The 26,847-nt window shown below is 61.0% G+C and overlaps 1 protein-coding gene across 1 annotated transcript; it reads right to left on the bottom strand.

Moving 5' to 3' along the window:
* Nucleotides 1–8,709: 8,709 nt before the first annotated feature.
* FGFR3 (fibroblast growth factor receptor 3) lies at nt 8,710–26,846 on the bottom strand (the record flags this gene model as incomplete). Its single annotated transcript, XM_007953507.1, has 17 exons — nt 8,710–8,856; nt 8,979–9,084; nt 9,210–9,347; nt 9,494–9,564; nt 9,667–9,789; nt 9,915–10,105; nt 10,526–10,636; nt 10,723–10,844; nt 11,171–11,316; nt 11,609–11,799; nt 12,322–12,466; nt 14,402–14,592; nt 14,670–14,793; nt 14,934–15,103; nt 17,295–17,348; nt 17,703–17,972; nt 26,780–26,846. Coding segments are annotated over 17 exons (2,367 nt in total), but the record flags the coding sequence as incomplete, so codon positions are not given.
* Between the last annotated feature and the right edge of the window lies 1 nt (nt 26,847).

Genomic DNA, 26,847 nt, shown 5'->3' with positions numbered 1-26,847 from the left:
TCCTACACGTTTTCACAGTAAGCGGTGAAAACCAAGCCCGCGTCTGTCCGTCTGTGGCCGCCGCCGGCAGCGTTCGTCCTGTGATTTCCTACCACGTGTGCTGGAGCTCCCTTCTCTGCCTTTGGTTTCCACCTGCTTCTCCAGCCAGTCCACTGGCAGTCCGCCTGAGTCACACCCGGTGTAACTGCTGTGAGACACTAGTGAAGCATGTCCGGCCGTCCCTGCTCCAGTTTGGACATCTTCCTACTATGGATTGTCCGCCTTCTCCATTGTGACCCCGGATGGCTGGTTTCTCCAGGGGGTGGATGGACACTACACAGGGCCCTCGTGGCAGCAGCAATTTGAGTTCCCTGCTTTGGGAGCCCTGGTGGTGCAGTACCTAAGGCACTTGACTGCTAACCAGAAGGCTGGCGGTTCAAACCCACTGGCCACTCCTTGGAAGGAAGATGGGGCAATCTACTTCCATAGTGATACCGTCTCGGAAACCCAAGGAAGGGTCACTATGAGTCGGGTCTGACTCGACGGCACATAACAACAACAAAGCTCCCACCCCCACCCAGTGGCACCTCTCAGCCAAAGCCCACTTCAGGCTTCTGTGATTTCTCGTGTAACTTAGTGCACACTTGAGGGGGAGGGACAGGGTGGTAGCCCTGCCTTCCCTCGGGGCTTTGCAGGCTCAGGGCCCTGAGCGCCTTCAGAACGAACAGCCTGCTGTGGCCACACTCCTGGTTACCAAGGAGCGTGATGTCACTCCATTATGAATAGTGGGAAGTGGCATCCTCAGGGCAGCTGGGTGTCTCAGCGCCACTGAGCGTGCCTGTGGCCAGTACTGCACACTTGGGCGTCTCCAGCACAACTGCTGCCTCAGGGTGGGGGCTCGCTGCTGTGGAGAGACCCCCTGCGTCCACACCCAGCTACAGCTCAAGGTGCGCGTCCTCGGGCCTCACACCTGCCTCCTCCCCATGGCTATGTGCAGCTGTCACTCAGGCCGAATGGTCCTTCAGGCCTCATCCAGATACAGGAGCTGGGACGCAGAGGCACACAGGCCTGATGGAGGGGGCCTGGAAGCCACAGCCTGGAAATGACTTGAAACTGTTGTGCACTTGGCCGTTACTTCAGAGACTTTACAAATAGGAATCAGGTGATGCGTTCCCACGTGGAAACCTGTGTTTTTATACTTCAGTGATCTGAGTTTTTGATGCTTACTTAATATTTATGAATTATTTTAAACTCACTTCAGTGGCCTGGTTTTCAGTTGGAAAAGTGGACTTACCTTGTGAAATAAGCAGCTTTGCGCTTGCCAGTTGTGCCTGACGGACAACGGCGTTTGTTCTTGTGAGCTGTGTTTCCTCGTTTGGGACCCTCTTTGGCCGTCCGCTGTGCCATGACCTCATCCTTGTCGTCACCGCCTGGGCCACGCTGCCACCTGTGCCATTCCTCCATCGCTGCGTCCACGCTGGGCTGTCACAGCGCAGGCTGCCTCCTGCCACCGGCCAGCACTCCACCGCTGCACACTGGCCTTGGTGCCACTCGTTTCCCAGGCCCTCTCTCTCCCTCTCCACATCCACCCAGACCTCCTACCATCGTCTCGGGGAGCTGCTCGAGCCAGGGATGCTGCCGAGAGCGGGGGTAGGAGGGACCGTCGCGGGCTACTCTGTCCAGCAGTAGAGAAAGGCTGGCCGTCTGTAGGCATGTCTCTCGTTTGCCTAGCAATGCCGATGCTCTGAGACAGGCTCTCTCCCCTCGTCGTTTTGTGCTTGGTTCACTGTGCCCAGTGTTATTTATTGCAGACAGTTTCCAGGTGCCAGTGTGTGAGACGGGGAAGGAAGTGTTGATGGGAAGCCACCATCCAGCTGCCCATGGTGCCTGGGGTGCAGGCCCTTTGCCTGCTTTTTCAGCAGGAAGCAGAACCAGGAACTTTTATAACACGTGATTTTTCCTTCACTCCACCTTGATGCCCACATTTAAAGTGAGGAAGCAGAACATTGACTGGGGCTCTCAGCGTCATTTTGTAATAAACGAAGGGCACCTTGGTGGGTTTTGGAAAATAGTGTCCCTGCCAGAGGTTCTTGAAGTGCGGCCCTGGAGCCGTAGCACCTGCACACCCCGTGGAAACACGAGTTCTCAGCCCACCCAGGCCCAGCTGAGAACTGCCCATGGTTGGGTGTGAAACCTTTTTAGTAATATTTTTATTAAAATATGAAATTAATGTTAACATAGGAGCTCTGGTAGCGTAGTGCCTAAGGCACTTGACTGCTAACCAGAAGGCTGGCGGTTCAAACCCACTGGCCACTCTTCGGAAGGAAGATGGGGCAATCTACTTCTGTAGTAATACTGCCTCAGAAACCCAAGCAGGGGTCGCTATGAGTTGGGTCTGACTCAACGGCACATAACACCACCACCAACAACAATGTTAACATAACAGTTCATAGTAATATTTTGGAAGCAGAGAACGTGTAAGAAATCCAGGTGGGAACCATCAGATGTCCGGGTCTGTGGCAGTGGTTTGCCGAGGGACTTGGTGAGGGCGGGGCCAGGCGGGCAGATTCCAGCAGAGCCCAGCATCCTCAGACGGGCTTCAGGTGCCATCCCCTTCCAGCTCCTCTTGTGTGCTCATGCCTCATGCGACTGGCCCCTCCTGTCCTGTGGCCGTGGCACGTGCAAAGGCCCAGTGACATCAGACGTGTTACTGTGTGTCCAGACTGCTGTGATGCAGGGCCGGCACCTTGCTGGTCCATCCCCAGCGTAGTCTGCCGTGTGTTGACCATGGAATAAAGTGATAGCTCGACTGCCTGTCTGCCGTGTGTTGTAACTTGGCTTCCACGCGGGTCACGAGGCCTCGCAGCCTGGCCGGGCTCTCCCCAACCCCAGGACTCCTTTGGCTGTCTCAGGCCCAGAAGCCATAGGGCTTGTGGGGGCTGGCGACTAAGCCAGTGGGCTGGGGCCTTGGCCCAGGAGTCCTCCAGGGGGCCTGCTTTTCTGAGACGCAGCCGGGCCTTACCGTGATCCCGTGCATCAAGGTCAGGGAGCGACCTGAGGAGGTAGACTGTCTTCCCTGACCAGTACCTGCTGCAGTGCACAGGCAGGGCCAGGAAGCCAAAGGGACAGGCCGGAGACCCACCACAGCTGGCTGTCCTTGCTCATTCCAGCCCAGAGGGCAGACAGCAGGTCCCAGGCCTCTTCTCTGGGGCTCAGGAGGGTGGGCCCTACGCTGGGAGGTAGAGAGCCATGGCCTAGCTGGGAAGATAGAGTGGAGGGGCCTCCAGGTAGAGGGGCCTCTGGCAGCAGGATGGGGGCACATCCTGTCTCCCTGCTCCTCCCAGCCCCCAACTTGTCCCCAGCCCTTAGCAGCCACCTCAGTGGGTGGACCACCCTACCCTGAGCCTGAGTTATACCCTTTGTCTTGGGGCCTCACCCTTGTGAACCACAATCACTACCCTCACAGGGCTCCTGGAGCCATCGAACCTACCAAGCCCTGCACCCTGCCGTGGCCTCTGCCCAGTGGCACCATCTCCTGCTCAGACCCCCCACCCACTCTGGCGACCCTCACTCCCACTCATTTGGTATTTTCATGCTCACACCCGACTGCCCGATCCCTTCTCTCCCCAGGTTCACCCTCTCGCTGCCGCTCTCTGAGGTCCTGAGTGCTTGTCGGGGTAGAAGGGACACTGTGGGCACAGGTGTGGCTGGGGACCTGCCCCAGCCTCGACACGCGCCCTTGGCCTGGCCTCTCAGCTAACCCCTAACCGTGCTTGTCCACGTGTCTGTCTGCTCACCACCATCTGAGCACCTGGACTGGTGAATGCTGTGGAGTGGGCGAGAGGGGCCAGGGGCCCCGGGGAGGTGGCTCAGGCCAGGGTCTCTGTGGGCTGCCAAGGGCGGTGAGGAGCCAGGCCTGGGCCACAGGGGCTCAGGTCTGAGAGCTTCCTGAGGCCTGGGTGGGACCCTGCGTCCAATTGGTCTTTATGAAGTCTTTCCTCAGAAATTCTAAAGGCCACACACTGGACAGGCCTGGCCCTCGGCTCCCCCTGGCTGAAGCAGACAGCCTGAGCCTCAGAAAGCACAAAGACAAGAAATGCTCATAAACGAGTCTCTAAGACGGTCACACGTACCCAGGACTCATTTAGCCACTGTTGGCGGTGCCGGGACACTGGGCTCTTCGCTGTGCAATTAGAAAAGGGGGGACAGGAAGTAGCTTCCTGCCTTCTTGGAAATCTGCACACATCCCCCTGCAGGTCCCCAGTACAGCCCACCCCAGGGTAGTGAGTGAGGACAGAGGACAGCACTGCCCTCAGGGGAGACAGACCTGCCCCAAGCTGTCAGCCTCCTCCAGGCGGTGCAACTTCTGCCAGGACTAAGCCTGATGACCAGCCACACCCCAAATGCTCCCTCCCCCAGGATGCTGACTTGCCCCCAGAGGCAGAAGGACATGGGCAAAGACTGACCTAGACTGGAGGAGACTAAAGAGACTTGGGAGCCCCCCGGTGTTGCAAACGGTCACGCGTTTGGCTGCTGACTGAAAGGCTGATGGTTAAGTCCCACCCAACCCCCAGGGGCATCTTGGAAGAAAGGCCTGGCTATCTAAAAAAAAAAAACGAGCCACTGGAACTCCTTACAGAGCACACATTTACTGACACATAGGGGCGGGGTGGCTCCAACTGGTTCTGGTTCAAACAGACCGGACCAGCTCAGTGCCTGACCACCGGAAACTATCCACTCTGTCACAGGGGACATGTGTGGGAACGAGTCTTTGTTCTTCCGAGATGGCCACTGAAGTACTTGTAAACCTTCCGAAACATCTATCTACTCCCCGGGAGCGCCCAGAGGCGCTGGACACCTTGCCTAGTCCGGGAGGCGGGGTCCGACAGCTCTTAAACGCTCCCTCCGCCGTCTCTGGAGGTTGGAAATGTTTGTCAAGAAAAGTTGGGAGCAAATTCCAAAGGCCACGAGGCCCAGGGGCCAGAAACTGTGGAGACGCAGGTAGCAACAGTAGACACCTGCCGCCCCCACCCCAGGCCAGGAGGGGCAGGCGTTTGGGGAGGGCACGCGCAGTCTGATAATGAGTTTGGTGCCCACTAAGCTCCCTGCTAACCAGACGGCTGGCGGTTCAAACCCACCAGCCACTCCTCGGAAGGAAGGTTGGGCAATCCTACTTCCGTAGTGATACTGCCTCGGAAACCCAAGGAGGGGTCGCTATGAGTCGGGGCCGACTCGATGGCACATAACAACAAAGCTCCTTCGCGTGCCCCGGGGGCCTGGCTGTTGCCGGAGGAGGGGAGACAGCCAGGTGAGGGCTAGGGCCTTAGGAAGAGCCGGACCGGTGGAGGGAAGAGCCGGGGCGGGGCCGCAGGAGCAGCTGGCAGGTGAGGAGCGGGGCGGGGCCGAAGGTAGTCCCCGGACAAGACCCGGCCGCGCGGTGAAGGGCGTGGCTAGAAGAAAGCTGGCCAATGGCCGCCAGGTTGGGGCGGGGCCTACACCGCGGCTCTCCGAGCGCCCCTCGCCCACCGGCCCCGGCGCCGCCCGCCCGGCTCTGGCTCTGCCGCGTTCCATCGTGCCCGGCCTGAGTCCGTCCCTCGTGGCTGACCGGCCTCAGCCCCTCTCGTGCCTCCTGCCCGCCCCAGGCTCGGTGCCCCTGCAGTCCCTAGGCCCAGCGGGGCAGTGGGGTCCGACGAAGCGTGGACCAGGCCCGACGCTAGGTGGCGCCCCCGTCCGCGCTGCGAGCCCGCGCTCCGCCAGCCCACGTGGGGACGCCCAAACCGAAAGGCGGGCGGTGCAGTCCCCACGCGGAACCTCCTTGGCCCAGAGAGAGGGAGGAAGTCCTGAGCACAGGGTCGGTCTCTTGGGCATGAGACGAGGCAGGGGCGCACGATGTAGGGTCGCGGTGCAGGGTCACAGCGCAGGAGGCGGGGTCCCAGGCGGGAGGAGGGGCCTGGCCTGCGGGCAGGGGGCGCTTTCCTGCGTGGACTGTGCGCGTTAGGCGGCATCTATGATCCGGGAGGGAGACCCCCGCAGCCTCCCCGGTGCAGAGAGCAGGCCCAGCCCCTTCCTCTCGCTGCGAGTAGGAACAGCGTGAGGAGAGCGAGTTACCCAGAACGGTTCTACGGCTTTGTCCCGAGATGAGACGGGAGGACCCGGCGGGGAGGACACTGAAGCCCAGAGCAGGAGGGGTGGGCAGTGCCGGGCGCGGCCTCCAGTCTGTCCATGGTGGCATGGCCGCCTGTCCCTGAAGCCACCCTGGCTTCCCCCCCACCCCCGGCCTGGCTAATTTCCGCACTTCCCGGAAGCCGCTTGAACTTCCTCCCCACCAGGTAGTGCTGGACTGTGTCCCGCCCCCATCCTGTGTGTCTTCTTACTTCGCTGGGTGTGAACTGGAGAGGCACCATGCAGCTGGAGGGGCAGCCGTGTGTGCCTCGAGTGTGTGCGTGTAGACGAGGCATGACGGATGGTGGCCAAAGGGCTTGGTTTACCTGTGGCTCCACACAGACCCACCTGGAGACCCACCTGCTCCCCAGCCAGGGTGGGCTGAGGAGGTAATGAGGGAGAGGCCATAGCCCCATCACCTCCCTGGATCCTGACAGCCAGCGCCCACCAGGGGGCGCTGCTTGCCTAGAGCTTTTCCTCCTGCAACACCCACAGCCTGGATACCTTGGGGCCCCTAGTGCCCAGTGGCTGGCACAGACCTTGGTCCCTGGCATGTCCGTTTTACCGGTCCTTTTATGGACATTGGGCCACCTGTATTCCTTGCCCTCAGGCGCCCCACAGACCAAAGCAAAAAAGACCACCACTAACCTTCAATCTGCCCTCCTGGGCCCCATGAAGCTTGCCACACTGGCATACCCTCCCCCTGGCTTCTCCCCAGGACACATCCTCTCTATTGTCAGAGCCACAAAGAGCAGGGTTGTAACCCCAGGTAGTTGGTGCCCTTTGAGGCCCCCCCCCCCAGCAGAACTTCCCTCTGGGACCCTAGTGGTTACTGTTCCCTCCACTCAGTGACCCTTTCTCCACTAGGGGGTGAATGACAGGATCCCTCCAGGAAGGCACCAAGCTGCCCAGGAGCCCAGAACGACAGGAGGCAAGGAAGCAGGGTTCAAATGAGTCATCTCTCTTTATTTTTTGGAAAGTACGCCTGCCCCGTTAACAAAAGCAACCCACCAGTTTTGGCCATGACACAGCTGGGCCCCGAGATCAGAGACCACCCCGGCCACCTGCCCTGCGGCGGCCAGTCCACGAGCACAGGGACAGCCACCCAGACACGGGGCCGTTAACAGTACAAAAAGTAACAAAACAGAATTCATGAATTTCTCTCCCAAGTTTTGAAAGGTAGCAGCCCAGGCTATAAACGTCTAAAGCATTGCGTAAGAAGTGTTAAGTCTACAGCAAATACATCTTGTAAAAACTCAATAAATTATATATATAAACTTGTAACATCTAATAACATCTGAACCTGCCGTGCAGGGCCAGCCCCCTCACTGGAAACCGCCCACACCCAGAACAGGGAGCAGTTCCAGCCTGGATGAAAATCACACCTCATCTTGAGTTCGAAAAAAATAAATTCCTACAGAAATCAAAGTTCCCTGCGAAGGCCAAAGGAAGTGAAATCCCCCTGGACTCACGTCAAATGAAATAATTTTTAGGCTGCGAGGGGGGGCTGGCTGCGGGGGAGCCTGTGCCCAGCACCCGCTGCACAATGCACTCTCCCACTCCCTGTAAATGCTGCATTCTCGGCTGTTAATAAGTTAAAACTTAAAACTCTCTGCTGATTGGCTGGCTAAACGCTACAAACAGCGGGACCAGGGGTCGATAAATAGCTTTACAAATATACAGTCCAGGTACAATTTTTAAAACAAAACTGTGATTTCAAATAATTGGCTTCATCTGGTGTCTGTGCCCCCCACCACGGGGCCTCGCCCACTCCGGGCACCCCGTCCTCCATTCTCAGGGTCCTGGACCTCAGCTGTAACAGGCTTTTCTTCTTCAATATAGATATTTATGTATGACCTGCATGTCTGTACCTCACACACACAGCATTTATTTATATAAATGTACATACGCTTCTGGAATAAACCTCTCCCATTGTAGTAAAGGCTCCCCTGCCTTCAGGTACCCGTAATTTCAGTCTCTGGGGAATAGGGTAGGAAAAGTGGGGAGGCCTGGAGGTTGGGGGGCTGCTTGCTGACACTCATCCCCGACCCCAGGCTCAAGGTGCCACTCACTCAGTAGGAGGATCAGCTCACCAGGAGGGCTGCCCTGCGGGCTCAGCTTTGGGCAGGGGAAGGGCCTGGGCCCAGCCCGGATGCTCACCCAAGCCCGGCCTGCCCTGTGATGTCCCTGTGGGGTGGCAGTGGGGGGCAACGCAGCAGTCTGGCCCCGCTCCCCACCCCAACTGGCACCACAGGGAACCCCTTACATTCTATGTTTGGTCCCCCAGAATAAAGGCCTCTGGGTGCTACAGGCACAGATGGCATTGGCCATGAGGGTCTTGTACACAGCGTGGGGACCCCTGCACCCGGGGGCCGCAAGACACTCTTCTCACGCACGCACACGCGCGCACACACACACACATGCACAGAAAGGTTCCATCTGTCTGTCCATCCATCCGTACTGGGGCCCAGGTCCGGGCCAGGGGGCCCCGGTGGTCGACTGCATATGGCAGCGACCAGGGTGGAGGGCCCAGGTCTCACATTGGCGGGGGCTCAGCTCGGTGGCCCTTCATGTCCTCGGAGCCCCGCTGCTAGGGGGTGCAGGCAGCAGCAGGTCGTGGGTAAACACAGAGTCGTCGCCTGAGGAACCAGAGCTGGGCGTGTCCTGCCCACCAGGTGAGTACTGCTCGAAGGGCACCGACAGGTCCAGGTACTCCTGTGGGCAGGGGGCCGTCAGTGGTGCTGCCCCCGTCTGCCCCCACCTCCACCCCGGCTCCGGCTGTGGCGTCCCCTACTGATGTTCTGAGCCAGCACGGCGCCCTGGGGCCTGGCACTCACGTCAGTGGATGTCACAGTGAGCACACGGTCCAGGTCCTCCACTAGCTGCTTGAAGGTGGGCCGTTGCGAGGGGACAGCATGCCAGCATTCCCGCATGATCATGTACCTGCGGGGACCGGGTGCTCAGCCACCCCTGCCCAGCCTCACTCACCCTCCACCTGCCCAGCCCCGCCCTGCCCTGCACCGGGCCCCAGCGGGCGCCGTGAGTGGGGCGCACGCGGGCGAGCTCACAGGTCATGTGTGCAGTTGGCTGGTTTGTCCATTCGGTGGCCTTCCTTTAGCAGCTTGAAGAGCTCCTCCACGGGAATGCCGGGGTACGGTGAGCCCCCCAGCGTGAAGATCTCCCAGAGCAAGACACCGAAGGACCAGCTGTGGGAGCAGGCCACGCACGGTCAGTGAGCCTGGCCCCAGGAGCAACCCCACCATGGGGAGCACGGGGCACCAGCGAGAGCTGGTGGTGGGGACAGCGTGCCCCACACAGCTCCTTCCCACAGGGCCCTGGATGGGACACATACACGTCACTCTGGTGGGTGTAGACACGGTCAAACAGGGCCTCGGGCGCCATCCACTTCACAGGCAGCCGGCCCTGGGCGGAGGGGGAGGGCATGTCAGGCTGCCACTCCAGGCGACCCTCTGGCCAGGAGCTCGCCCGTCCGGGCCTCCCCCCACACCCCTGGGCTAGACTCACATTGGTGGTCTTCTTATAGTAATCCAAGTTGTGCACATCCCGGGCCAGGCCAAAGTCGGCAATCTTCATCACGTTGTCCTCCGTCACCAGCACGTTGCGGGCTGCCAGGTCCCTGTGGATGCACTGGGGGCGGGGACCAGGGGCTGAGGGCGTCCCCTATCAGCCTGGGCCCAGCCCCATCCCGAGGCAGCCTGCTCTGGCCCCCGACCACCACCGTGGGGTCACCCTCAGCCCAGTCCCCTGCTCACCTTCTGAGAGGCCAGGTACTCCATGCCCCGGGCCACCTGGTAGGCACAGGACACCAGGTCCTTGAAGGTGAGCTGCTCCTCCGGTAGCTTACAGGTGTCAAAGGAGTAGTCCATGCCCGGGGGCCGGCGTGCCCGCAGGTACTCCCGCAGGTTACCTTTGGCGGCGTACTCGACCAGCACATACAGGGGCCCTGCAAACACTGGCCATCAGAGGAGACCAGGGCCCAGAAAAGGGGAACCCATGACCCCTTCTGGGTGAAAAAACCCACTGCCATCGAGTGGGATCTGACTCATAGCGACCCCTCCTTGGGTTTCCGAGGTGGTTTCTCTATGGAAGTAGATTGCCCAACCTTCTCCTTCCAAGGAGCGGTTGGTGGGTTTGAACCACCAGCCTTCTGGTTACTAGTCAAATGCCTTAGGCACTGCGCCTCCAGAGCCCCCTTCTGGTTCAAGGGGGCCAAAGACTTGGCTTTCCCAAAAATTCAGGGTTGGGAAGCAGACTGCCACAGAGCAGATGCCACAGATGGCCTGCCCCAGCTCCCTCCTGCCCGCCCCACCGCCCCAAGTGCAGGCCCTGCATGCAGGACCGCCCCGCGGCCCCCAGCACCTACCGCCCTGCGTGCAGGCCCCCAGCAGGTTGATGATGTTTTTGTGCTTGCCGATCATCTTCATCATCTCCATCTCTGACACGAGGTCTGAGAGATCCTTGTCAGTAGCGTCATCTACTCGGGGCGGGACACATGTCACTTCCTGTCTCCCCAAGCCTCCAGCTCGGACCCAGGCATCCCCTGCCAACCCACCCCCTCACCTTTCAGCATCTTGACAGCCACAGTGATGGGCTTGGCGGCCCGCTCCTTGTCAATGCCGATGGCCTCTGCCATGACCACCTGGCCGAAGCAGCCCTCCCCCAGGGGCTTGCCCAGGGTAAGCCTGGTGGAAGATGCAGGTGGAGATGAGCCCTCCCACCACACCCATGCTCAGTGCCACCACCTCCGAGAAGCCCTCCACACTTAACAACTGCTCATGCGATGAAGGGCTTTGCTACTTCAGCCTGTCACCCTGGGCCCTGACCTTCTCCTCCACGGGCTCCCAGCCCCATGTATGCATCCTCCATGGGCCCCGAGTCCTAGCCAACACCACCCCTCCCCCACCACTGGAGCCCCCACCTAGTATATGCCCATCCCCCCAGGCAGGCTGGGCCCAGCAGCCCTGCACACACTTTCCCCATCACCATCCGCCCAGGTGCCCACACTGACCGGGCCCGGGACAGCTCCCACTTGGGGTCGGCGGGCAGCTCCAGCTCAGAGACGTTGGCCAGAGCGGGGCCCTCCCCAGAGGACAGCCTGGCTATGCGCACCAGCGGCGTGTTGGAGTTCATGGACGAGTTGGACTCCAAGGACACCTGCTTGGGTGGGCAGGGCCAGGTTGGTGCCGTGGAGGGCGTAATGGAGGAGGGGCGGGGTGGAGTGTCAGACCCTTGGGTATTGGGAAGGGAACACTCTTTAAAAATCGTTTTGTGCCCACGTGGTGAACAGGGAGACCAGAGAGAGGCAGGGGCTCACCCAGTGGCCAGGGCCAGCCCCCACCTCGGGGAGGCCAGGTGCGGCGTCTTGGGGGCGGTGGGGGCTGAGGGACAGGTGCAGGGGGTGGCGGGCCCTGGGCCGCCTCCGAACCTGGTATCTACTTTCTGTTACCTGTCGTTTGAGCGGGAATCGGGAGACCTTGTGCACGGCGGGCGAGCCCAGGCCCTTCTTGGTGGGGTTGTGCAGCCGGCAGAGTGTCACAGCCACCACCACGAGGATGAAGAGGAAGAAGCCCACCCCGTAGCTGAGGACACCTGCGTACACACTGCCCGCCTCATCCACCTCCACCAGCTCCTCTTCGGCTGCAAAGACACGGGCGTTGGGGCCAGCCTGCCGTCACCCGCCCACACTGCGGCTGGAGCCCCGGGCACCAGCAGGAGCGAGGGAGGGAGGTCCCTTCACAGGGACCAGGGCTCCTGGGGGCAGGGAACCGAGGCCTCGGGGCCTCCAGTTGGTCGAGGGTCCTATGACTGGAAACGCCTGTGAGCAGGGAGAAGGCAGACCCAGAGCAGAAGGAGCCAGTGGCACCAGCAGCACCCACACCGCCACCCAGGCACCCAGAAAATGCCAAAGCCGCCAGGCAGGGCTGCCAGGGACCCAGCCGGGACAGTGGGAGGCTTGAGGGAAGCCCTCTGGAGCCAAAACAGGGCCGGGGGGCTTGGATCCCAGGCCAGGTATAGAGCCAGTGCGAGGCTTCCAGGAGGAGGCGGCGGCTGCACGCCGCTGGGGTCCCCCGCCCCGTGTCCAGCGGCTCTGGCAAGTTCCGGGCAGCGCCCCGCGCCCCAGAGGACAGGCGCGCAGCCAGCAGCGTCCGAAGCCAGTACCTGGCAGCACCACCAGCCACGCAGAGTGATGGGAAAACCCGATAGAATTGCCCGCCAGACACGTGTACTCCCCCGCGTCCTCAAAGGTGACATTGCGTAAGGAGAGAACCTCTAGCTCCTTGTCGGTGGTGTTAACGCCCGCCGTCTACAAAGAGAGAACAGAGCGCGATAGGCCAGAGCCGGCACCCCCACAGGCTCCGCAGCCACGTCCACGAGGCGACGATCCAGCCAGGCTGCAAGGAAAACGCCGCCGCCACCGCCGCCAAGGCCGCCGCCAAGGCCGCCGCCTCCTCCGGCCACACGAGCCCGCAGCCAAGGCCCTCCACCGGCGAGTCCTCTGTCCCAAGTGAGCGTCAGGCGTGCTGCCAGCAGGGCGCCCGCGCAGAGGCAACATGCGGAGTTAGGAGTTAGCGCGGTGACTGGGGAGGGGTGCAGGTGGGTGCACAGACAGAGGACAGACACACGAGACAGGCAGCACGTGCGCAACAGCGGAGCTGGTGGCTGGAGACAGAAAGGCGGACAGCCAGCGCTCATCGACGGCGTGGAGCGTGGCCCTGCTGGCGCCGGGGGCCTCCTGGGAGAGCGAGGGTGTGGGGAGGGGCGGCGCAGGCCACGGGGGCTCGAAGGGGACTGGGGCGCACTGGAGGAGAGGAGGGGGCCCTGGCAGGAGCAGGGAGCGAGTGGGACGGGCATGCGGGCGGGCGGACGGGCAGGCGTGCGCATGGTCAGAGCATTGGCGCCGGAGCTCGGCGTGGCAGGCAGGCGTGGGACAGAGTTGTTACCTGCGGGGGGCCCGTGAACACGCAGCCAAAAGGCCTTCTCGGCCACGCCTATGAAATTGGCGGCTCGACAAAGGTACTCGCCCCCGTCCCGCTCGGATACATTGGTCAGGCGGAGGCGTGCGTCGGCCTCCACACTCTCACTGATCCAGGACTGCGGGGACAAGAGACCCGGCTCAGGAGCGCATGCGGCTGCCCACGCAAACCCAGACTGGGCTGTGAGTGCAGTGGGGGCTCGAACCGGGCTCCAGCCCCGGCTATCCTGGTCCAGCACGCCAGGCAAGGGCGGCTGACTCCTGAGACTCTGTAATGGCCCCTAATGTGGCAGGAGGAACGGGTGTGGGGCCAGGAAGGCTGCCTGGAGGCAGCGTGCAGGCAGGTCTTGGTCTCATAGGAGAAGCCTTTTCTGCAGCTGTGCCCCATAACCCAGAGCCCGGCCCTGGGAGGGGGCCCCCAGGAGGCCATCTGTGTCAGGAGAGGAGCTGCTCCCGGCCCAGCCCACCCGTGCCCACCCCTGGGGTCTCAGCCAGGCCCACAGCAATGCCGCCCGGGCCAGGGGCACGTGAGTTCACACGTGGACATGCACTCAAGGCAGCATCACCAACAGCGTCCTCCTCGTGCTGCCGGCCTCCCCCCGTTGCCCCGCCCGCGGCCCGCTCTGTCTGTAACAGATGTTTCTCCTTGGGTTGGAGTGTCGCAACCATCCCCACTCGGCGCCGCCCACCACCCGACTGCCAGCGTGGGAACACAACGGATGCCGACCCAGCCCAAGGGAGGCGGGCGGGGTGGGGGGCGGCGCTGCGCTCACACAGTGCACGCTTTACTGGGGCCACTTCTGGGAGCGACCACCCGTGCCCCTTAGCCCAGTGTGTCCCCTCAGCCAGGGCACTGCTTTAGAGGGGGCTGGGAAGGTCCCCCAGCCTCGGTGGCCATCACCAGCTACTGTGCCTGACCCAAGAGGGCTGGGAGGGCGACTCGGCCCTCCTCCAGGCTGTGGGGCTTCAGCAGGCTGAGACCCCGTCTCAAAGGCAGAGAGGGACGGTGAGGCCCCGGCATAGGGTGGAGCTTGTGGGGACTGGTGCCCCGGGCTGGGCCAGCAGAGGCCTCCTTGCACCTAGGCCCCGCCCCCTGCCGTGGCGGGCCCCGCCCCCTGCTCTGGCGGACCCCGCCCCTGCCCTGGCGGACCCCGCCCCCTTCCCTGGAGGGCCCCGCCCCCTGCCCTGGCGGGCCCCGCCCCCTGCCCTGGTGGGCCCCGCCCCTGCCCTGGTGGGCCCCGCCCCCCTGCCCTGGTGGGCCCCCACCTTGAGGACGGTGACGTAGGGGGTGCCGTCCGGGCCCACTTTGCTGCCGTTCACCTCCACGTGCTTCAGCCACTGGATGTGGGGCTGCGCATCGCTGTACACCTTGCAGTGGAACTCCACGTCGCTGCCCAGCACCACGGTCTGGTTGGCCGGCAGCCCCGCCTGCAGGATGGGCCGGTGCGGGGAGCGCTCTGTGGGCACAGACGGAGCTCAGGGGCTGCCCGGCCGCGCCGCCAGCCGCCGGCCTACGTGTGAGCCCAGGCCTCACCCAGCACGTCCAACGTGTACGTCTGCTGGATGCTGCCGAACTTGTTCTCCACGACACACGTGTAGTTGCCGCGGTCGGAAGGCACCACGCTCTCCATGACCAGGCTCCACTGCTGCTGCCGTAGCTGTGGGCCAACACGTGGGGTGAGCGCCGCCCAGCACGCCCCACCTTCTGGGGGAGGCCGCCCACCGCCGCCCACCTTCTGGGGGAGGCCGCCCAGCACGCCCCACCTTCTGGGGGAGGCCGCCCACCGCCGCCCCTCACCTTGATGCCCCCGATGCGGTGTTCACCACGGAACTCCTTGCCATTCTTGAGCCAGGAGATGGAGGGTGTGGGGTTGCCGGCGGCTGGGCAGCGGAAGCGGACGGTGTTGGCGGCCGGCACAGCCAGGAGCTTCTTGTCCATGCGCTCAGGACGCGTCCAGTAAGGGGCCCCTGCAGGCGGTGGGAAGCATGAAGGCCGTGGCCTCACCCCACTTCCAAACTGCCCGCCCGCTAGCCTCCTGGCCTAAGGAGAGTGGTGGCTTTTCAGGGTCCCCTGATGAGGCCAGTCAAGGCTCCCAGGATTCTTGGCACCACTAACCAAAGCCCCCAGGGCATTCTCGGGGCCCACCCCTCTGGGTCAGGTGTCCCCTCCTCTCCAACTCTTCTCCAGGAGTTTAGGGCACTCTACCCCAGGTGAATTCAGAGCACAATGTACCCACCAGGCAGGTCCACATAGGGGGGGCTGGGGGTCACCTCAGCTCAGCCACCCACATACTGTGTGGTCTCAGAACCCAGCTGACAAAGGCCAGGCCCAGCAAGGAACCAGGCTGGCTCAGGTCACACTGTCCAACCAGGCAGACGAGCCAAGGCAGGCCCTGGGAGCAGGTCACAGGAAGCCAGACAAGACGCGGCCACCCACCAGTCCAGCCAGTGGTGGCAGCGGCCCACTGGATTTCTGCTGAGACCCTCAGCCCCCCTCTGCAATGCATCAGGGCTCCGTGCGCCACGCTAGGGGCACTATGACAGCTCCGCCTGCGCCCTCCGTCCCAGGTGTTCAGGGCTGCTGCGTCATCACCCCATCATCATGGGTTATTGGTTTTTCTCCTTCCTCTGGGCTGGGTGAGAGCTGCCTTCCCACTGAGACTCACAGCGAGGGCGGGCAGGCATCCCCCAGGAGGGAGGGCTTGGCCTTCGGCAGGAAGGAGGAGAGACGGTCACTGTGACCACCCATACAGCCAGGAAGCACCACTGCGTGGAGGACGCTGAGCTCTGGGAGTGGGGGGCACTGGGGACAGATGCCAGGGAGGTCTGTTTCTTAGGGATCAGAAGACCAAGATGACAAAGCTGCCCCCATCAGACAGGGACTTTTGAAAGGTGGCTCTGCCAGGGACTCTCAGAGCCCCGAATCCACACAGGGGGAAATGCCAAACACCTGCCTCCAACAGCAGGCTGGGCCCTAGGAACAGGAGCTCAGGGTCGCGTGCAGACTCGGGAAAGTGTGTTTGCATTTAGGGGAGGGGTGGCTGTGGCTGAGGAGCGGAAATGTAGCTCTGAACTTCCTGGCAGCCAGAGAGAAAAGGGAAACGAGGAAAAGTCCAGCAGCTGCTTGGGGACACAGCGCCTTTCCCGACATTGGTCCTGCGGGAGTCCCTCCCTCAGCTGCTCCTGTTCAGGCCACCCCCCTCTCAGAAGCCCCCTTGAGCTCCAGGCGCCCTGCTCTTTGCCCCTGGCCTCTGTTCTCCACGTTTGGCCTGCTGGTTCCCTAGCTCTCCATGTCCGCGGGACCCTGGAAGGTACCCCACCGTTTCCCTAGCTAGCTCTCCATGTCCGCGGGACCCTGGAAGGTACCCCACCGTTTCCCTAGCTAGCTCTCCATGTCTGCGGGACCCTGGAAGGTACCCCACCGTTTCCCTAGCTAGCTCTCCATGTCCGTGGGACCCTGGAAGGGAGGTGGCAGGGCCAGGCGCAGCAGAGGGCTTGATCCACAGGCGGGCAAACCCCATTGTAACAAGATCCCCTGCAGGCACGTGTCCACCCCATCCCGCCCCCCATCTGCACATGGACATCTGCCGACATCTCCAACATGGCTCCTCCAGACCAGATGCCCCAGCTCCCTGCCTGTCCTCTCCACACCGGTGGTACAGCCCACCCTCCACTGCTCCCCAACACTGGGGCACTGTCCCCACCTGCTCTCACACCCACACCGCCCCTCGGGGACAATGCTAGTGCTATCTTCCCAGCATGCCCAGCCAGGCGTCCCTGACCCTCGGCTGCCATCCTCTCCCACCTAGGACTGTGGCAGTCACCTCTGCTGCCCCCCACTCTTGCACTCACTCACTCCACAGTGGTCAAGGGCCTGGGAAACCCTGAACACCCAGATGCTGTTCTACTCACATCTGTGATGGCCCCAGCTCACCCAGAGTCGACACCAACATCTTCACAGCACCCACAGACCTCACTGCCCCAACCCACTGGCCAGTGGGGTTATTATCCAGGGCCTCAGTCTGTCTGTCTGCAGTGTGGGTCACCTTCCCACTCTTTGCCTGCCACCCAGGGCCCAGGGCTCAGCATCCAGGAGCTACCCAGACCTGGGAAGAGTGGGGTCTGGCAGGTGGGAAGCAGACCTGGAACCTGGTCTCACCTGTGTCCTCAGCCTCATCCTCACTGTCTTCGTCGTCTCCGGAGGACGGTGCATCTGCCAAGCAGGAGAGTGGGGCGTGTGGGCAATAGTTCCGTGAAGAACAGCTGCCTGGCACTCACACCCCATGCCCATCACTTCTCAGCTTCGTGGCCGAATGCCTTCCCCCTCCCAGGTCTCAGTGCCCTGCCCAGGAGGACTTCACAGGTGGGGTGGAGCCTGTCATCCACACAGCCTCTCCTGGGGGCGGGCCCTCCTCTCAGCTTCAGCACCTTGGATGGGCGAGATTCTCAGGGCAGGCGCGTCGCAGCCACTGCCTGGGGACTCCCCTCCCACTGGCCTCTCCTATGGGCACCCCAGCTCCTTGGAGCAGCTCAGCCAGCCCACCCCCTGCCCCCGGCCGGCACTCACCTGTCACCCGCACGCTGAAGCTGCACAGGACATGGTGGGTGAGCCGCTGGCGGCAGCTATAGCCACCAGCGTCCTCATGGGAGACGTTAAGCACCTGCAGCCTCTGTGGCCCCACCAGGACACGGTCTGAGGGGGCCAGCCCCGAGCCGTCCTTCACCCAGATGGTGGGCCCAGGGGCACCACCCACGAGCGGATGGCAGTTGAGTTCCATGGTGTCCCCACTGCCAAAGACCAACTGCTCCTGCTGGGCCGGCTCAGGCGCTGGGAACTCTGCAAAGGAGATGGGTGACTGTGAGACCACAGCGGGCCCCACAGCCACCCCGACTTTACAGATGCCTGTGTAGGCCACAGGGGGGTGGCGCCTGGGGTGCAGAAGACTTCACCAGAGAACGCGGCTCAAGCCAGGGGCCAGCAAAGTGTTCCCCCAAAGAGGACCGGGCTCCCCCACTCAGCCCCCTGGTGTTGTCGCAACTGCTTAACTCTGATGTAGCACCAAAGTGCTGTAAAAACAATGAACAAGGCTGCTGGAGAGTCAGTTGTGACTCCTGGTGACCCCGTGTGTGGCAGCGGAGAACCGTGTGAGCAGAAAACAGGGTTTCCTCCGTCTCCTTTCTTTAAGGACATTTGATGTGTTCAGTGAAGCTTTGCAAAGTGGTTTAGGTCCCCACTCAAGTCATTTCTACTTGTATTAAGTAGTATTGGTTCCATTCTTCACAATGTGTCAACATTCTCAGGAATGGAAACATTCTGGTTGGTCTGTTTCCATTCATCTAGTTTTCCTCTTCCCTGACCTTCCCATCTTTATTTTAAAGTCATTGTTGACTATTTGGTCTCATAGAGGTGATTTTTTAAAGGAGCACAGTACTCAGGGGTGATAGTCTTTATTTTCTGAGCCAATCCGTTACGCTGCTAAAAGGTGACTTCAGAGGTTGAAAGAGCATGTAAGGGTGACAGTCTCAAGGAGTCCTCTAGCGTCAACCAGTCCAGTAGGTCAGGTTTTCTGAGTTTCTGTTCCGCATTTTTCTTCCATTTGGTCAGGACCCACCTGCTGTGATCCTGATCAGGACGGATGGTGGCGATAGCGGGGCTCTGTCTAGTCCCTCGGGTCTCAGGGCAAAGGGGACATGTTGCACACATACACCGTTAGCCCTTTGCCCTAGCTGCTTCTTTGTGTCTTTGGTTTCCTTCTTTCTCTTTCGCTCCAGAGGAGTAAAGAACAATAATTGTCTCTTTCCATATGGTGTTTTAATGTTTTAAATTTTTATTTTCACAGTGTTTCCTCCCCTCCCCTCCCCTCCCAGCCCTGGTAACCAACAAAGAAAGCTTCTTTCCATATATAAACCTTTCCTTGACTTTTTACAATAATCAACTAACACAATATTTGTCTTTCTGTGATTGACTTATTTCACTCAGCGTAATGTCCTCCAAATTCATCCATGTTATGCGGTGTTTGGCCGATTCTGTTATTTTTTAGGGTTGCACAGTATTCCATTATGTGTATGTACCATAGTTTGGTTATCCATTCTTCTGTCGATGGGCACCTAGGTTGTTTCCATCTTTTGGCTATTATAAATAGTGCTGGGATGACCATGGGTGTGCATATATCTGTTCTTGTCCTGGCTCTCACTTCTTTAGAACATATAACTAGTAATGGGATTGCTGGACCAAATGGTATTTCTAATTCCAACTTTTTCAGGAATTGCCACACTGCTTTCTACAATGGTTGTATCATTTGACAGTCCCATCAGCAGTGTATGAGAGTCCCAGTCTCTCCGCATCATCTCCAGCATTTGTTATTTTCTGTCTTGTTGAACTTTGCTACTAGTGCTGGGGCAAGATGGTATCTCGTTGTTTTGATTTGCATCTCTCCAATGGGAGTGCTGGTAGTGTAGTGCCTAAGGCACTTGACTGCTAACCAGAAGGCTGGTGGTTCAAGCCCACCAGCCACTCCTCGGAAGGAAGATGGGGCAATCTACTTCCCTAGTGATACCACCTCGGAAACCCAAGCAGGGGTTGCTATGAGTCGGGTCCGACTTGAAGGCAGTGCATAATGATTGTGGACATTTCTTCATGTGGTTGTTGGCTGCCTCAATGTCCTCTTTGATGAATTGTCTATTCATGTCTTCGGCCCACTTTTTAATTGGATTGTTTGTCTTTTGTTTATTAAGGTGTTGAGTTTTCTACAGATTCTAGAGGCAGGTCCCTTGTCAGTCATGTTGCTGCCGAGTATTTTTCCATATAGTTTTAAATGGCTGGCTTTTCGGATGTGGATTGCCGGGTCTTTCTTCCGAGGTGCTTGAGGATGGACTCACACAGTCAATCCTTCAGTTAAGTGGCCAAGTGCATTCACTGTTCTCACCACCCTGGGCCTCCAAAGGCAGCCAGCCCTAGAGAGCACAAACAAAGTCATGGCTGTGTTCCAACAAGGAGCTCTGGTGGCGTAGTGCCTAAGGCACTTGACTGCTAACCAGAAGGTTGGTGGTTCAAACCCACCAGCCACTCCGTGGAAGGAAGATGGGGCAATCTCCTTCCGTAAAGATTTACCACCTTGGAAACCCAATGGGGGTTGCTAGGAGTTGGAATCAACTCGATGGCAATGGGTTTGGGTTTGGTTTTGTGTTCCATTTATGGGCACTAATTTTTGGGTTTTATGTAATTCTCATGTGCCATATAAAACATTATTCTTTTGATTCTTTGCAACCATTTAAAAATGTGAAATAAATAAGGCATGGTATTTTCAGTCGCCTTGCATGCATGTGAAAGCTGGACAATGAATAAGGAAGACCGAAGAAGAGTCGATGATGTCTTTGAGTTGCGGTGCTGGCTAAGAGTACCGAATACCACGGACTGCCAGAAGAACGAACAAATCTGTCCTGGAAGAAGTGCAGCTCAAATGCTCCCTGGAAGCGAGAATGGGCAGACTTCGTCTCACCTGCTTTGGTCATGTTGTCAGAAGAGACCACTCCCTGGAGAAGGATGTCATGCTTGGTAAGGTGGAGGGTCAACGAAGAAGGGGAAGGCCCTCATTGAGATGGACTGACACGGTGGCTGTAGCTTTGGGCTCAGGTACAGCACGGATCGTGAGGCTGACGTGGGACTGGGCAGTGTTTCCTCGTATTGTACATAAGGTCACTATGAGTCGGAGCCGCCGCAACGGCATTAAGAACAACAGCCACCACCAAAATGTGAAAACTCTCTCAGCTGAACGAAAGCGGGCAGTGGGCACAGTTTGCAGACCAGCGGCTTAAACGGGGCACAGAGGTGCAAGCACCGGACGGGCGGGCCCCGCCTCTCCAGGGGGGGCATTCACCCTAAGGAAGGGTCTCTCAGTCTCTCCCTGCACAGATCCTCAAAGGGGCGTCAGATTCAGTTCAGGTGGGGAGAGACCAGAGGCTCCCCTGGCTGTGTTGTTGTTAGTCGCCTTCAAGTCCAGCTTCAAAGCCAGCAACAATGTTGCCGAACCTCAAACATGTTACCAGCAGAAGCAATTAGTACTCCCTGCAGGGGTCTGTTTGTCTGAAGCTGAGGGTGGGGTGGAGGGGGGTTCAGAGGGGCTGAATGCCCTGTACCCTGATGTGGGGGATATGTTGACAGAACAAGCCCCCAGCTGCATTGGGAACGCAACATCTTACCGGTGAATCGCCTCTCAACAAAGATGGCAAGAAAAAGTACACGCTAAGGAAGGTTGGGCTATCAACTTCCATAGGGATACCGCCTCAGAAACCCAAGGAGGGGTTGCTATGAGTCCAATCGACTCCAGGACAGTGAGTTTGGTTTCTGGTTTAAGAAAGAGACAAAAGCATGTAAACCAAGGCCAGGTTGGGCCACTGGGTCTCCCAAGGCCGACTGGCAGGTGGGCTCCTGCCTGCTGGGGACCCGGGGCCCTTATTTTACTGAAGAGGACCCTGAGACTGGGGGTGGAGGAGGCTACTCGGGGTCACCGGGTGAGAGTGAGTGGTGAATGGGGCATAGAGACCAGCTGAGGAACCGGGTGAGCCTCCCCCTGCTGGAGCCAGGAAGGTGGGGTTAGGGTCATCACCACGGGCACATGTGTGCAGGTGACCTCTGGCTCTCTTCCTCCAGTGGTCAGGGGCTGCCTGGCTCCCGAGGGGCCACCAGAGCCTGGAGCACAGGGACACACACCAGTGGGGCTGACAGTCCCCTCAGGCCTCCCTGCCAGGCCCAGACAATGACCGGTACAGGCAGGCAGCTTGGGCTCGGGGCCCAGGACAAGGGTGGGTGGTCCTGCCTGCAGGCCTCCTTCCCCAGACCCAGCTGGGCTAGCTGTACTGGTTACTTGTCATTCTGCCGACGCATGGCCTAGATTCGAGGGTTCAGCTGCCCACTCTGGCCACCAGTCCCTGGCCCCCGTAACAGGCCGGATTCTGCCCATCCTGCCTCAGCCAGCCCCACATCCCCACCACCCATCAGGACCTCGCCAGCCAGAAGGGCCCACACTCATCCCGGAAATGTTCAAGGGAGCCCAAACCCACGGGGACACACAGCTCAGACAGGCCCCTGCAGTGACCCGGTGGTCAGGGTCTCCAGCCTGACATCCAGCCCTCCAGTCCTGGCTGCTGTGTCCAGCGGGGACCACCCAGTGACAGGCACTGCTGAGGGCCCCCCAGAAGGCCTCCAACAGTCTGCTCGTGGCAGCCTAAGCCTCAGGCCCCAGCCCAAGGGCAACAGCCGGCCGGTTCCGGTTTGGTCTGGGTGGCAATGGTGGGGTCAAACTGTCTGGACAAGTATTCACTTCAACCTGGTCCAGCAAGGGCCTGGGGCCTGGGCTGTGGGACACAGAGTGGTCCCCCAGGCCAGCCAGGCGAGGCAGCCACCAGCCACTGTAGGGCAAGGAAGGGGGAAGGGCCTTCCACTCAGTCAAGGGCCAAGCCCTGACTGCCCACCCACCCTGTCCTCCTAGGTGCCATAGAGGCCAGGGACCCCCGGGGGTGGGCAGAGGGCAGACAGGAAGCAGTCTCTGTCTCCTGTGCCATCCCACAAGGCCTGGGATGCAGAGAGGAGCTTGGAGGGAGACTTGGCAAGAGGAAGCCTGAGGGCAGGACGGTGTGGGGACTGGGTGCCAAGTGGGCCAGGGTCTGGCTCTACCTGGGGAGTTTCCACAGTGCCCCTGGCTCCAAAGCCTCCACCCACAGTCTGACTTCCAGTCCCCCATGGAGCCCTCACCCTCAGTGGTCCCAGAAAGGGGTCTTTCTGGATCAGCAGGCAGGGGAGCACTGCCCATAGGATCGCTATGAGTCAGAACCGTCTTGACGGCACCTAAGAACAACAACCAAAATGTGAAAACTTTCTCAGCTGAACAAAACAGTCAGTGGGCATAGTTTGCGGACCAGTGGCTTAAACAGGGCACAGAGGTGCAAGTGACAGGGCAGGGGCAGGCCCCGCCTCTCCAGAGGGCACATTCAGCCCAGGGAAGTGTCTCCATGGCACCCATCAGACAGGCGGGGATAGGCAGGGGCTGAATCGTCTGTTCCTAAGCCCAGCTGTGTCCCTACGCCTACAGGGCTGAGCTTCCAACAGGGTCTGGGTCCTGAGACTAGCCCACTGGCACTACCCAAGGGTGCTGTGTGTCTTGGAGCGGCCACACTGGGCTTGGGGGGAGGTGTGAGGAAGAGATTAGGGGCCTGAGGCACCCAGTCACAGAGTCACTGCGCTCAGTCTCCCTCACTGGCCTGAGGGCAATAAGCCCACCTCGCAGGGCTGCTGGGGGCTGGGGACCCAAGGAGGCTGCCACCACAGATGAAGGTGGCCAGAGCATGTGAAAGTGGGGGACAAAAGGGGGCAGAGACCCTGACGACCTCCAGTCCATGTCCAGGAATGGATGACTGCCAGGCTGGGGCTGCGGCCAGTCTGCTCAGGGGGCCGGCTCCCTGCCCTGGGGGAAGCTTGTGCCTGGTTCCACAGACTTCAGTTGTGTGCCCCCAGTGCATCGGTGGCACAGGGTGGCACAGGGGTGACACTCAACCCAAGACACTCAACAAGTTGTCATCGAAGTGACGCCAACTCCCGGCAACCCCCTGTGTGTCAGAGGACAACAGTGTATCCCATAGGGCGCTTGATGGCTGCTATTTCAGGAGATGGCTAGGTCTGTCTTTCAAGGCCCCTCTGAGTGGACGCGAACCGCCAACCTTTTGGTGAGTAGCAGCACTCTTAACCATGTGTGACACCAAGGGACTCTGTCAGAAGGGACTTAAAGGGGACCCCTAACACCGTGCTCCAACTTCAGCAGCACTGGGTTTGGAAACCAGTTCCAACCAACCCACGGGCGAGACTGTGTGGACCGGGAGCCACCAGCGGGAGGGGCGGGGCTTTCACTCTTCAGATGCCCATGATACTCTATACGACATGTTTCTAAGTCGTGACTTCAAATGGTCTGAAAAGAGAGGTGCTGTGGTGCAGGCCGTCCTAGCCCCACAGCTCACACCAGGACGCAGCAAAGCTGGGCGGGCTAATGAGGGTTTCCAGGGATTAAGGGCCTAATCCTTCCAACAACCCTGCTATTATCTCTCCTCCAGGACAGGTAAGGAAGCTGAGGATCAGGAAGGGTACTGGGGGGGTCTCGTGCAGCCTCCAGCCCCTCCCCTCCCCCTCCCAGAGCTTCCCGGTCAGGGCCGGGTCAGGGAGCTCCCACCAGCCAGGGGTGGCCTCAGGTCTTACTCATTTGTAATTCACTGAGGTCACACCGTGCCAGGTAGTTTGAAGGGGGTGCTTCCCCCAATCTGTACCTGGGGCCCTCTCTAGTCCCACTTCCCCAAGGAGACCTGAGGCTTCAGAACAGGTCCCCACCAGGAACTGAGGGCCTAAAGAGAACGAGGTGGACAGAGGAGGCTTCAGGGACGGACAGGCCTCCAGAGGCCAGAGGTTCAGCCCCAGTGTAGCCTCCGCTCCTCCCCGGTTAATGAACCACCCAGAGGCCCTGGGGCTCAAAGTCCAGTAGCAGCTGCCCCTGAGAGGGGGGTGGGGGAGTCTGCAGCGAGCAGTTTCCTGGAAAATGCCCCATACCCCTCAGAGGCCAGTGGGGCTGGGGTGTGGTCAGGCCAGAGGGGGAGTGCCTTCCATCAACCTGGGTCTTGAGGTACAAGCCGGAGCAACTTGGGGGCCACCCACAAGGCCCTCCTCTGGGGAACAGCACCCCATGACTAAACAGGCTGCTCTGGCCAGGCCTGGGGTAGCCATGGCCAGCCTGCCCATCAGCAGTCACCTTTCCTAACGTCCTTGACCCCAGACAGCTCTGGTACCAGGAACTCTGCTCCCCAGAAAAGCCACCAGCCTGGCCTCTGTAAACCTGACGAGATCTTTGTATTTTTACTACCCGGCCCATCTCGTTAAGGAACTGGATTAAGTTTATTGACCTATCAACTCACTACCTGTTTCACCAGCTCAGAGCAGGGAGGGGAGGGCAGTGCCCCTACACAGCGGCGGAGAGGGGGCAGGGGCGGCCTCTATCCGTGCCCCACCAGCGAAGCCTCATCTGCTGAGGGCAGCGACAGGCTCCCCAGGCTGTGCGCTGCCGCCGCCGGTGACAGGGCCTCGAAGGCGCTGTCCTACCCCGGTGGGGGATGGAGGGAGGCCCCTGCCCCACCCCCGCCGCCACAGGGGGGTCCCGAGGAGGGTCCGAGCCCAGCCCGCCCGCCCCTCACCGAGGCTACTTGGCATTCTGGAGCCGTAGGCACTAATATCTTCATCTGAATGCGAATGGTAATGTGGGGCTCCCCCCGCGGCCGCCTATTCGGCGCCCCTAGAAGCAGGGGCCGTGCGAGCAGGCGCTAAAAGCGCGCGCTGACCTCTCGGCGGCCTTGTCACGCTACTGAATGACACGCACATTCAAGCGCCGGGCCCACTTTCATTCATAAAAAAATGACATTGTTCCGGGAGGCTGCAGCCGCCGCGGGAGAAAGGGGCGCGGGGGGCGCGCGGAGGGGGCGGGCCGCCATCTGCCTCCTTCCTGCGGGCGGCCGGCCGCCTCCCTGGCACGCCGCGCCCGCGGCCACTCAGCTCACACCTCCCCGCGAGGCCGCGCCGCCATCAATGCGCGGTCTGTGGCCGCGTCGGGGTACAAAGGAGCGGCTGTTCGGGCCCAGCCCGGGTGGGGCGCGAGCGCACCGGCGAGGGACTCCCTGCGCGCCGCCCGCCAGCCAGGGCGCCCGGGGCCGGCCGGGGATGGGGCCCTGCACGCGCGTCCCCTCGCCCAGGCTCTCCTGGCCGGCGCCCTCGGAAGTGACTGTCCTAGGTGTCCCCGGCGGCCGCCCAGCCTGGCAGCGCGCGGGCGAGGGCGGGAGGCTCCCCGGGGCGCTCGGCGGGGGCCGGCACGTGTGCGCACGGGGTTCGAAGCAGGGCGCGCTCCCGCCCCTGCCCTGCCCTGCCCCCGCGAGCCCTGTGCGAAGACCCCCGCTGTCCCGCTGAACCTTGACCGCCAGCCGGGTCTACTGCTCCGAGTCCCTCGGACATGCCCCTCACCTCCCCGCGTCCCAGGCGCTGGGAGGACACCCCCTGAGGCAAGCCCCGTCACCCCTCTCTCTGGGCTGAAGGCTGGAGAGGTTGCCTAGTGAGGGAGCGCGGGCATAGGGAGGTGTCAGCGGGTCACGCGGGCCGATGGGGACCGGACAGGGTCGCAGCCCAAAGAACGGCCCGGGGGACGTGCTATCATTCCCACCGCAGCCGGTCCCCCGAGTCGGCCGCAGCCGCCCCGGAGAGGACGGGGGCGGCGGGGGAGCGAGGCGCCAGCAATAGAAACTTTACATCCGCGCAGAACTCGCAGAGCAACGAGGGGACCCGTAGGATCTCAGCTCCCACTCCCTCCCGACGGCGCCCGGGAACAGCCAGCGACTCCGCTGAGGAACCGCGGAAGGCGCGTAGGACGTCCCCGCTGCGCCCCGCTCCCCGCGGCAGCCTCCACGCTCCAGGCGCCCCACAAACCGCCGCGCCTCCTCCAGGCACGGTCCTGGAGGAGAGAGGGCGGCGGAACCCGGGCCCGGCCCCGCGGTGCCAGCTGAGGCGCCCGTTCCGCCCCGACGCCGCTGCCTGCCGGGCCCTGCCCCCTGGCCCTGTCCGGTCCTTACCTGCTGCTCTCCGCACGACGCGCAGCTCCGGGTCCGCGGGCCCCGAGACGGCGCCGGCCACGACGGCC

Source organism: Orycteropus afer, unplaced genomic scaffold (genome assembly GCF_000298275.1).
Source record: "Orycteropus afer afer isolate SDZICR_OR568_19922 unplaced genomic scaffold, OryAfe1.0 scaffold00398, whole genome shotgun sequence".
Taxonomy (NCBI): Eukaryota; Metazoa; Chordata; class Mammalia; order Tubulidentata; family Orycteropodidae; genus Orycteropus; species Orycteropus afer.
This window is presented reverse-complemented; position numbering and strand designations above follow the sequence as displayed.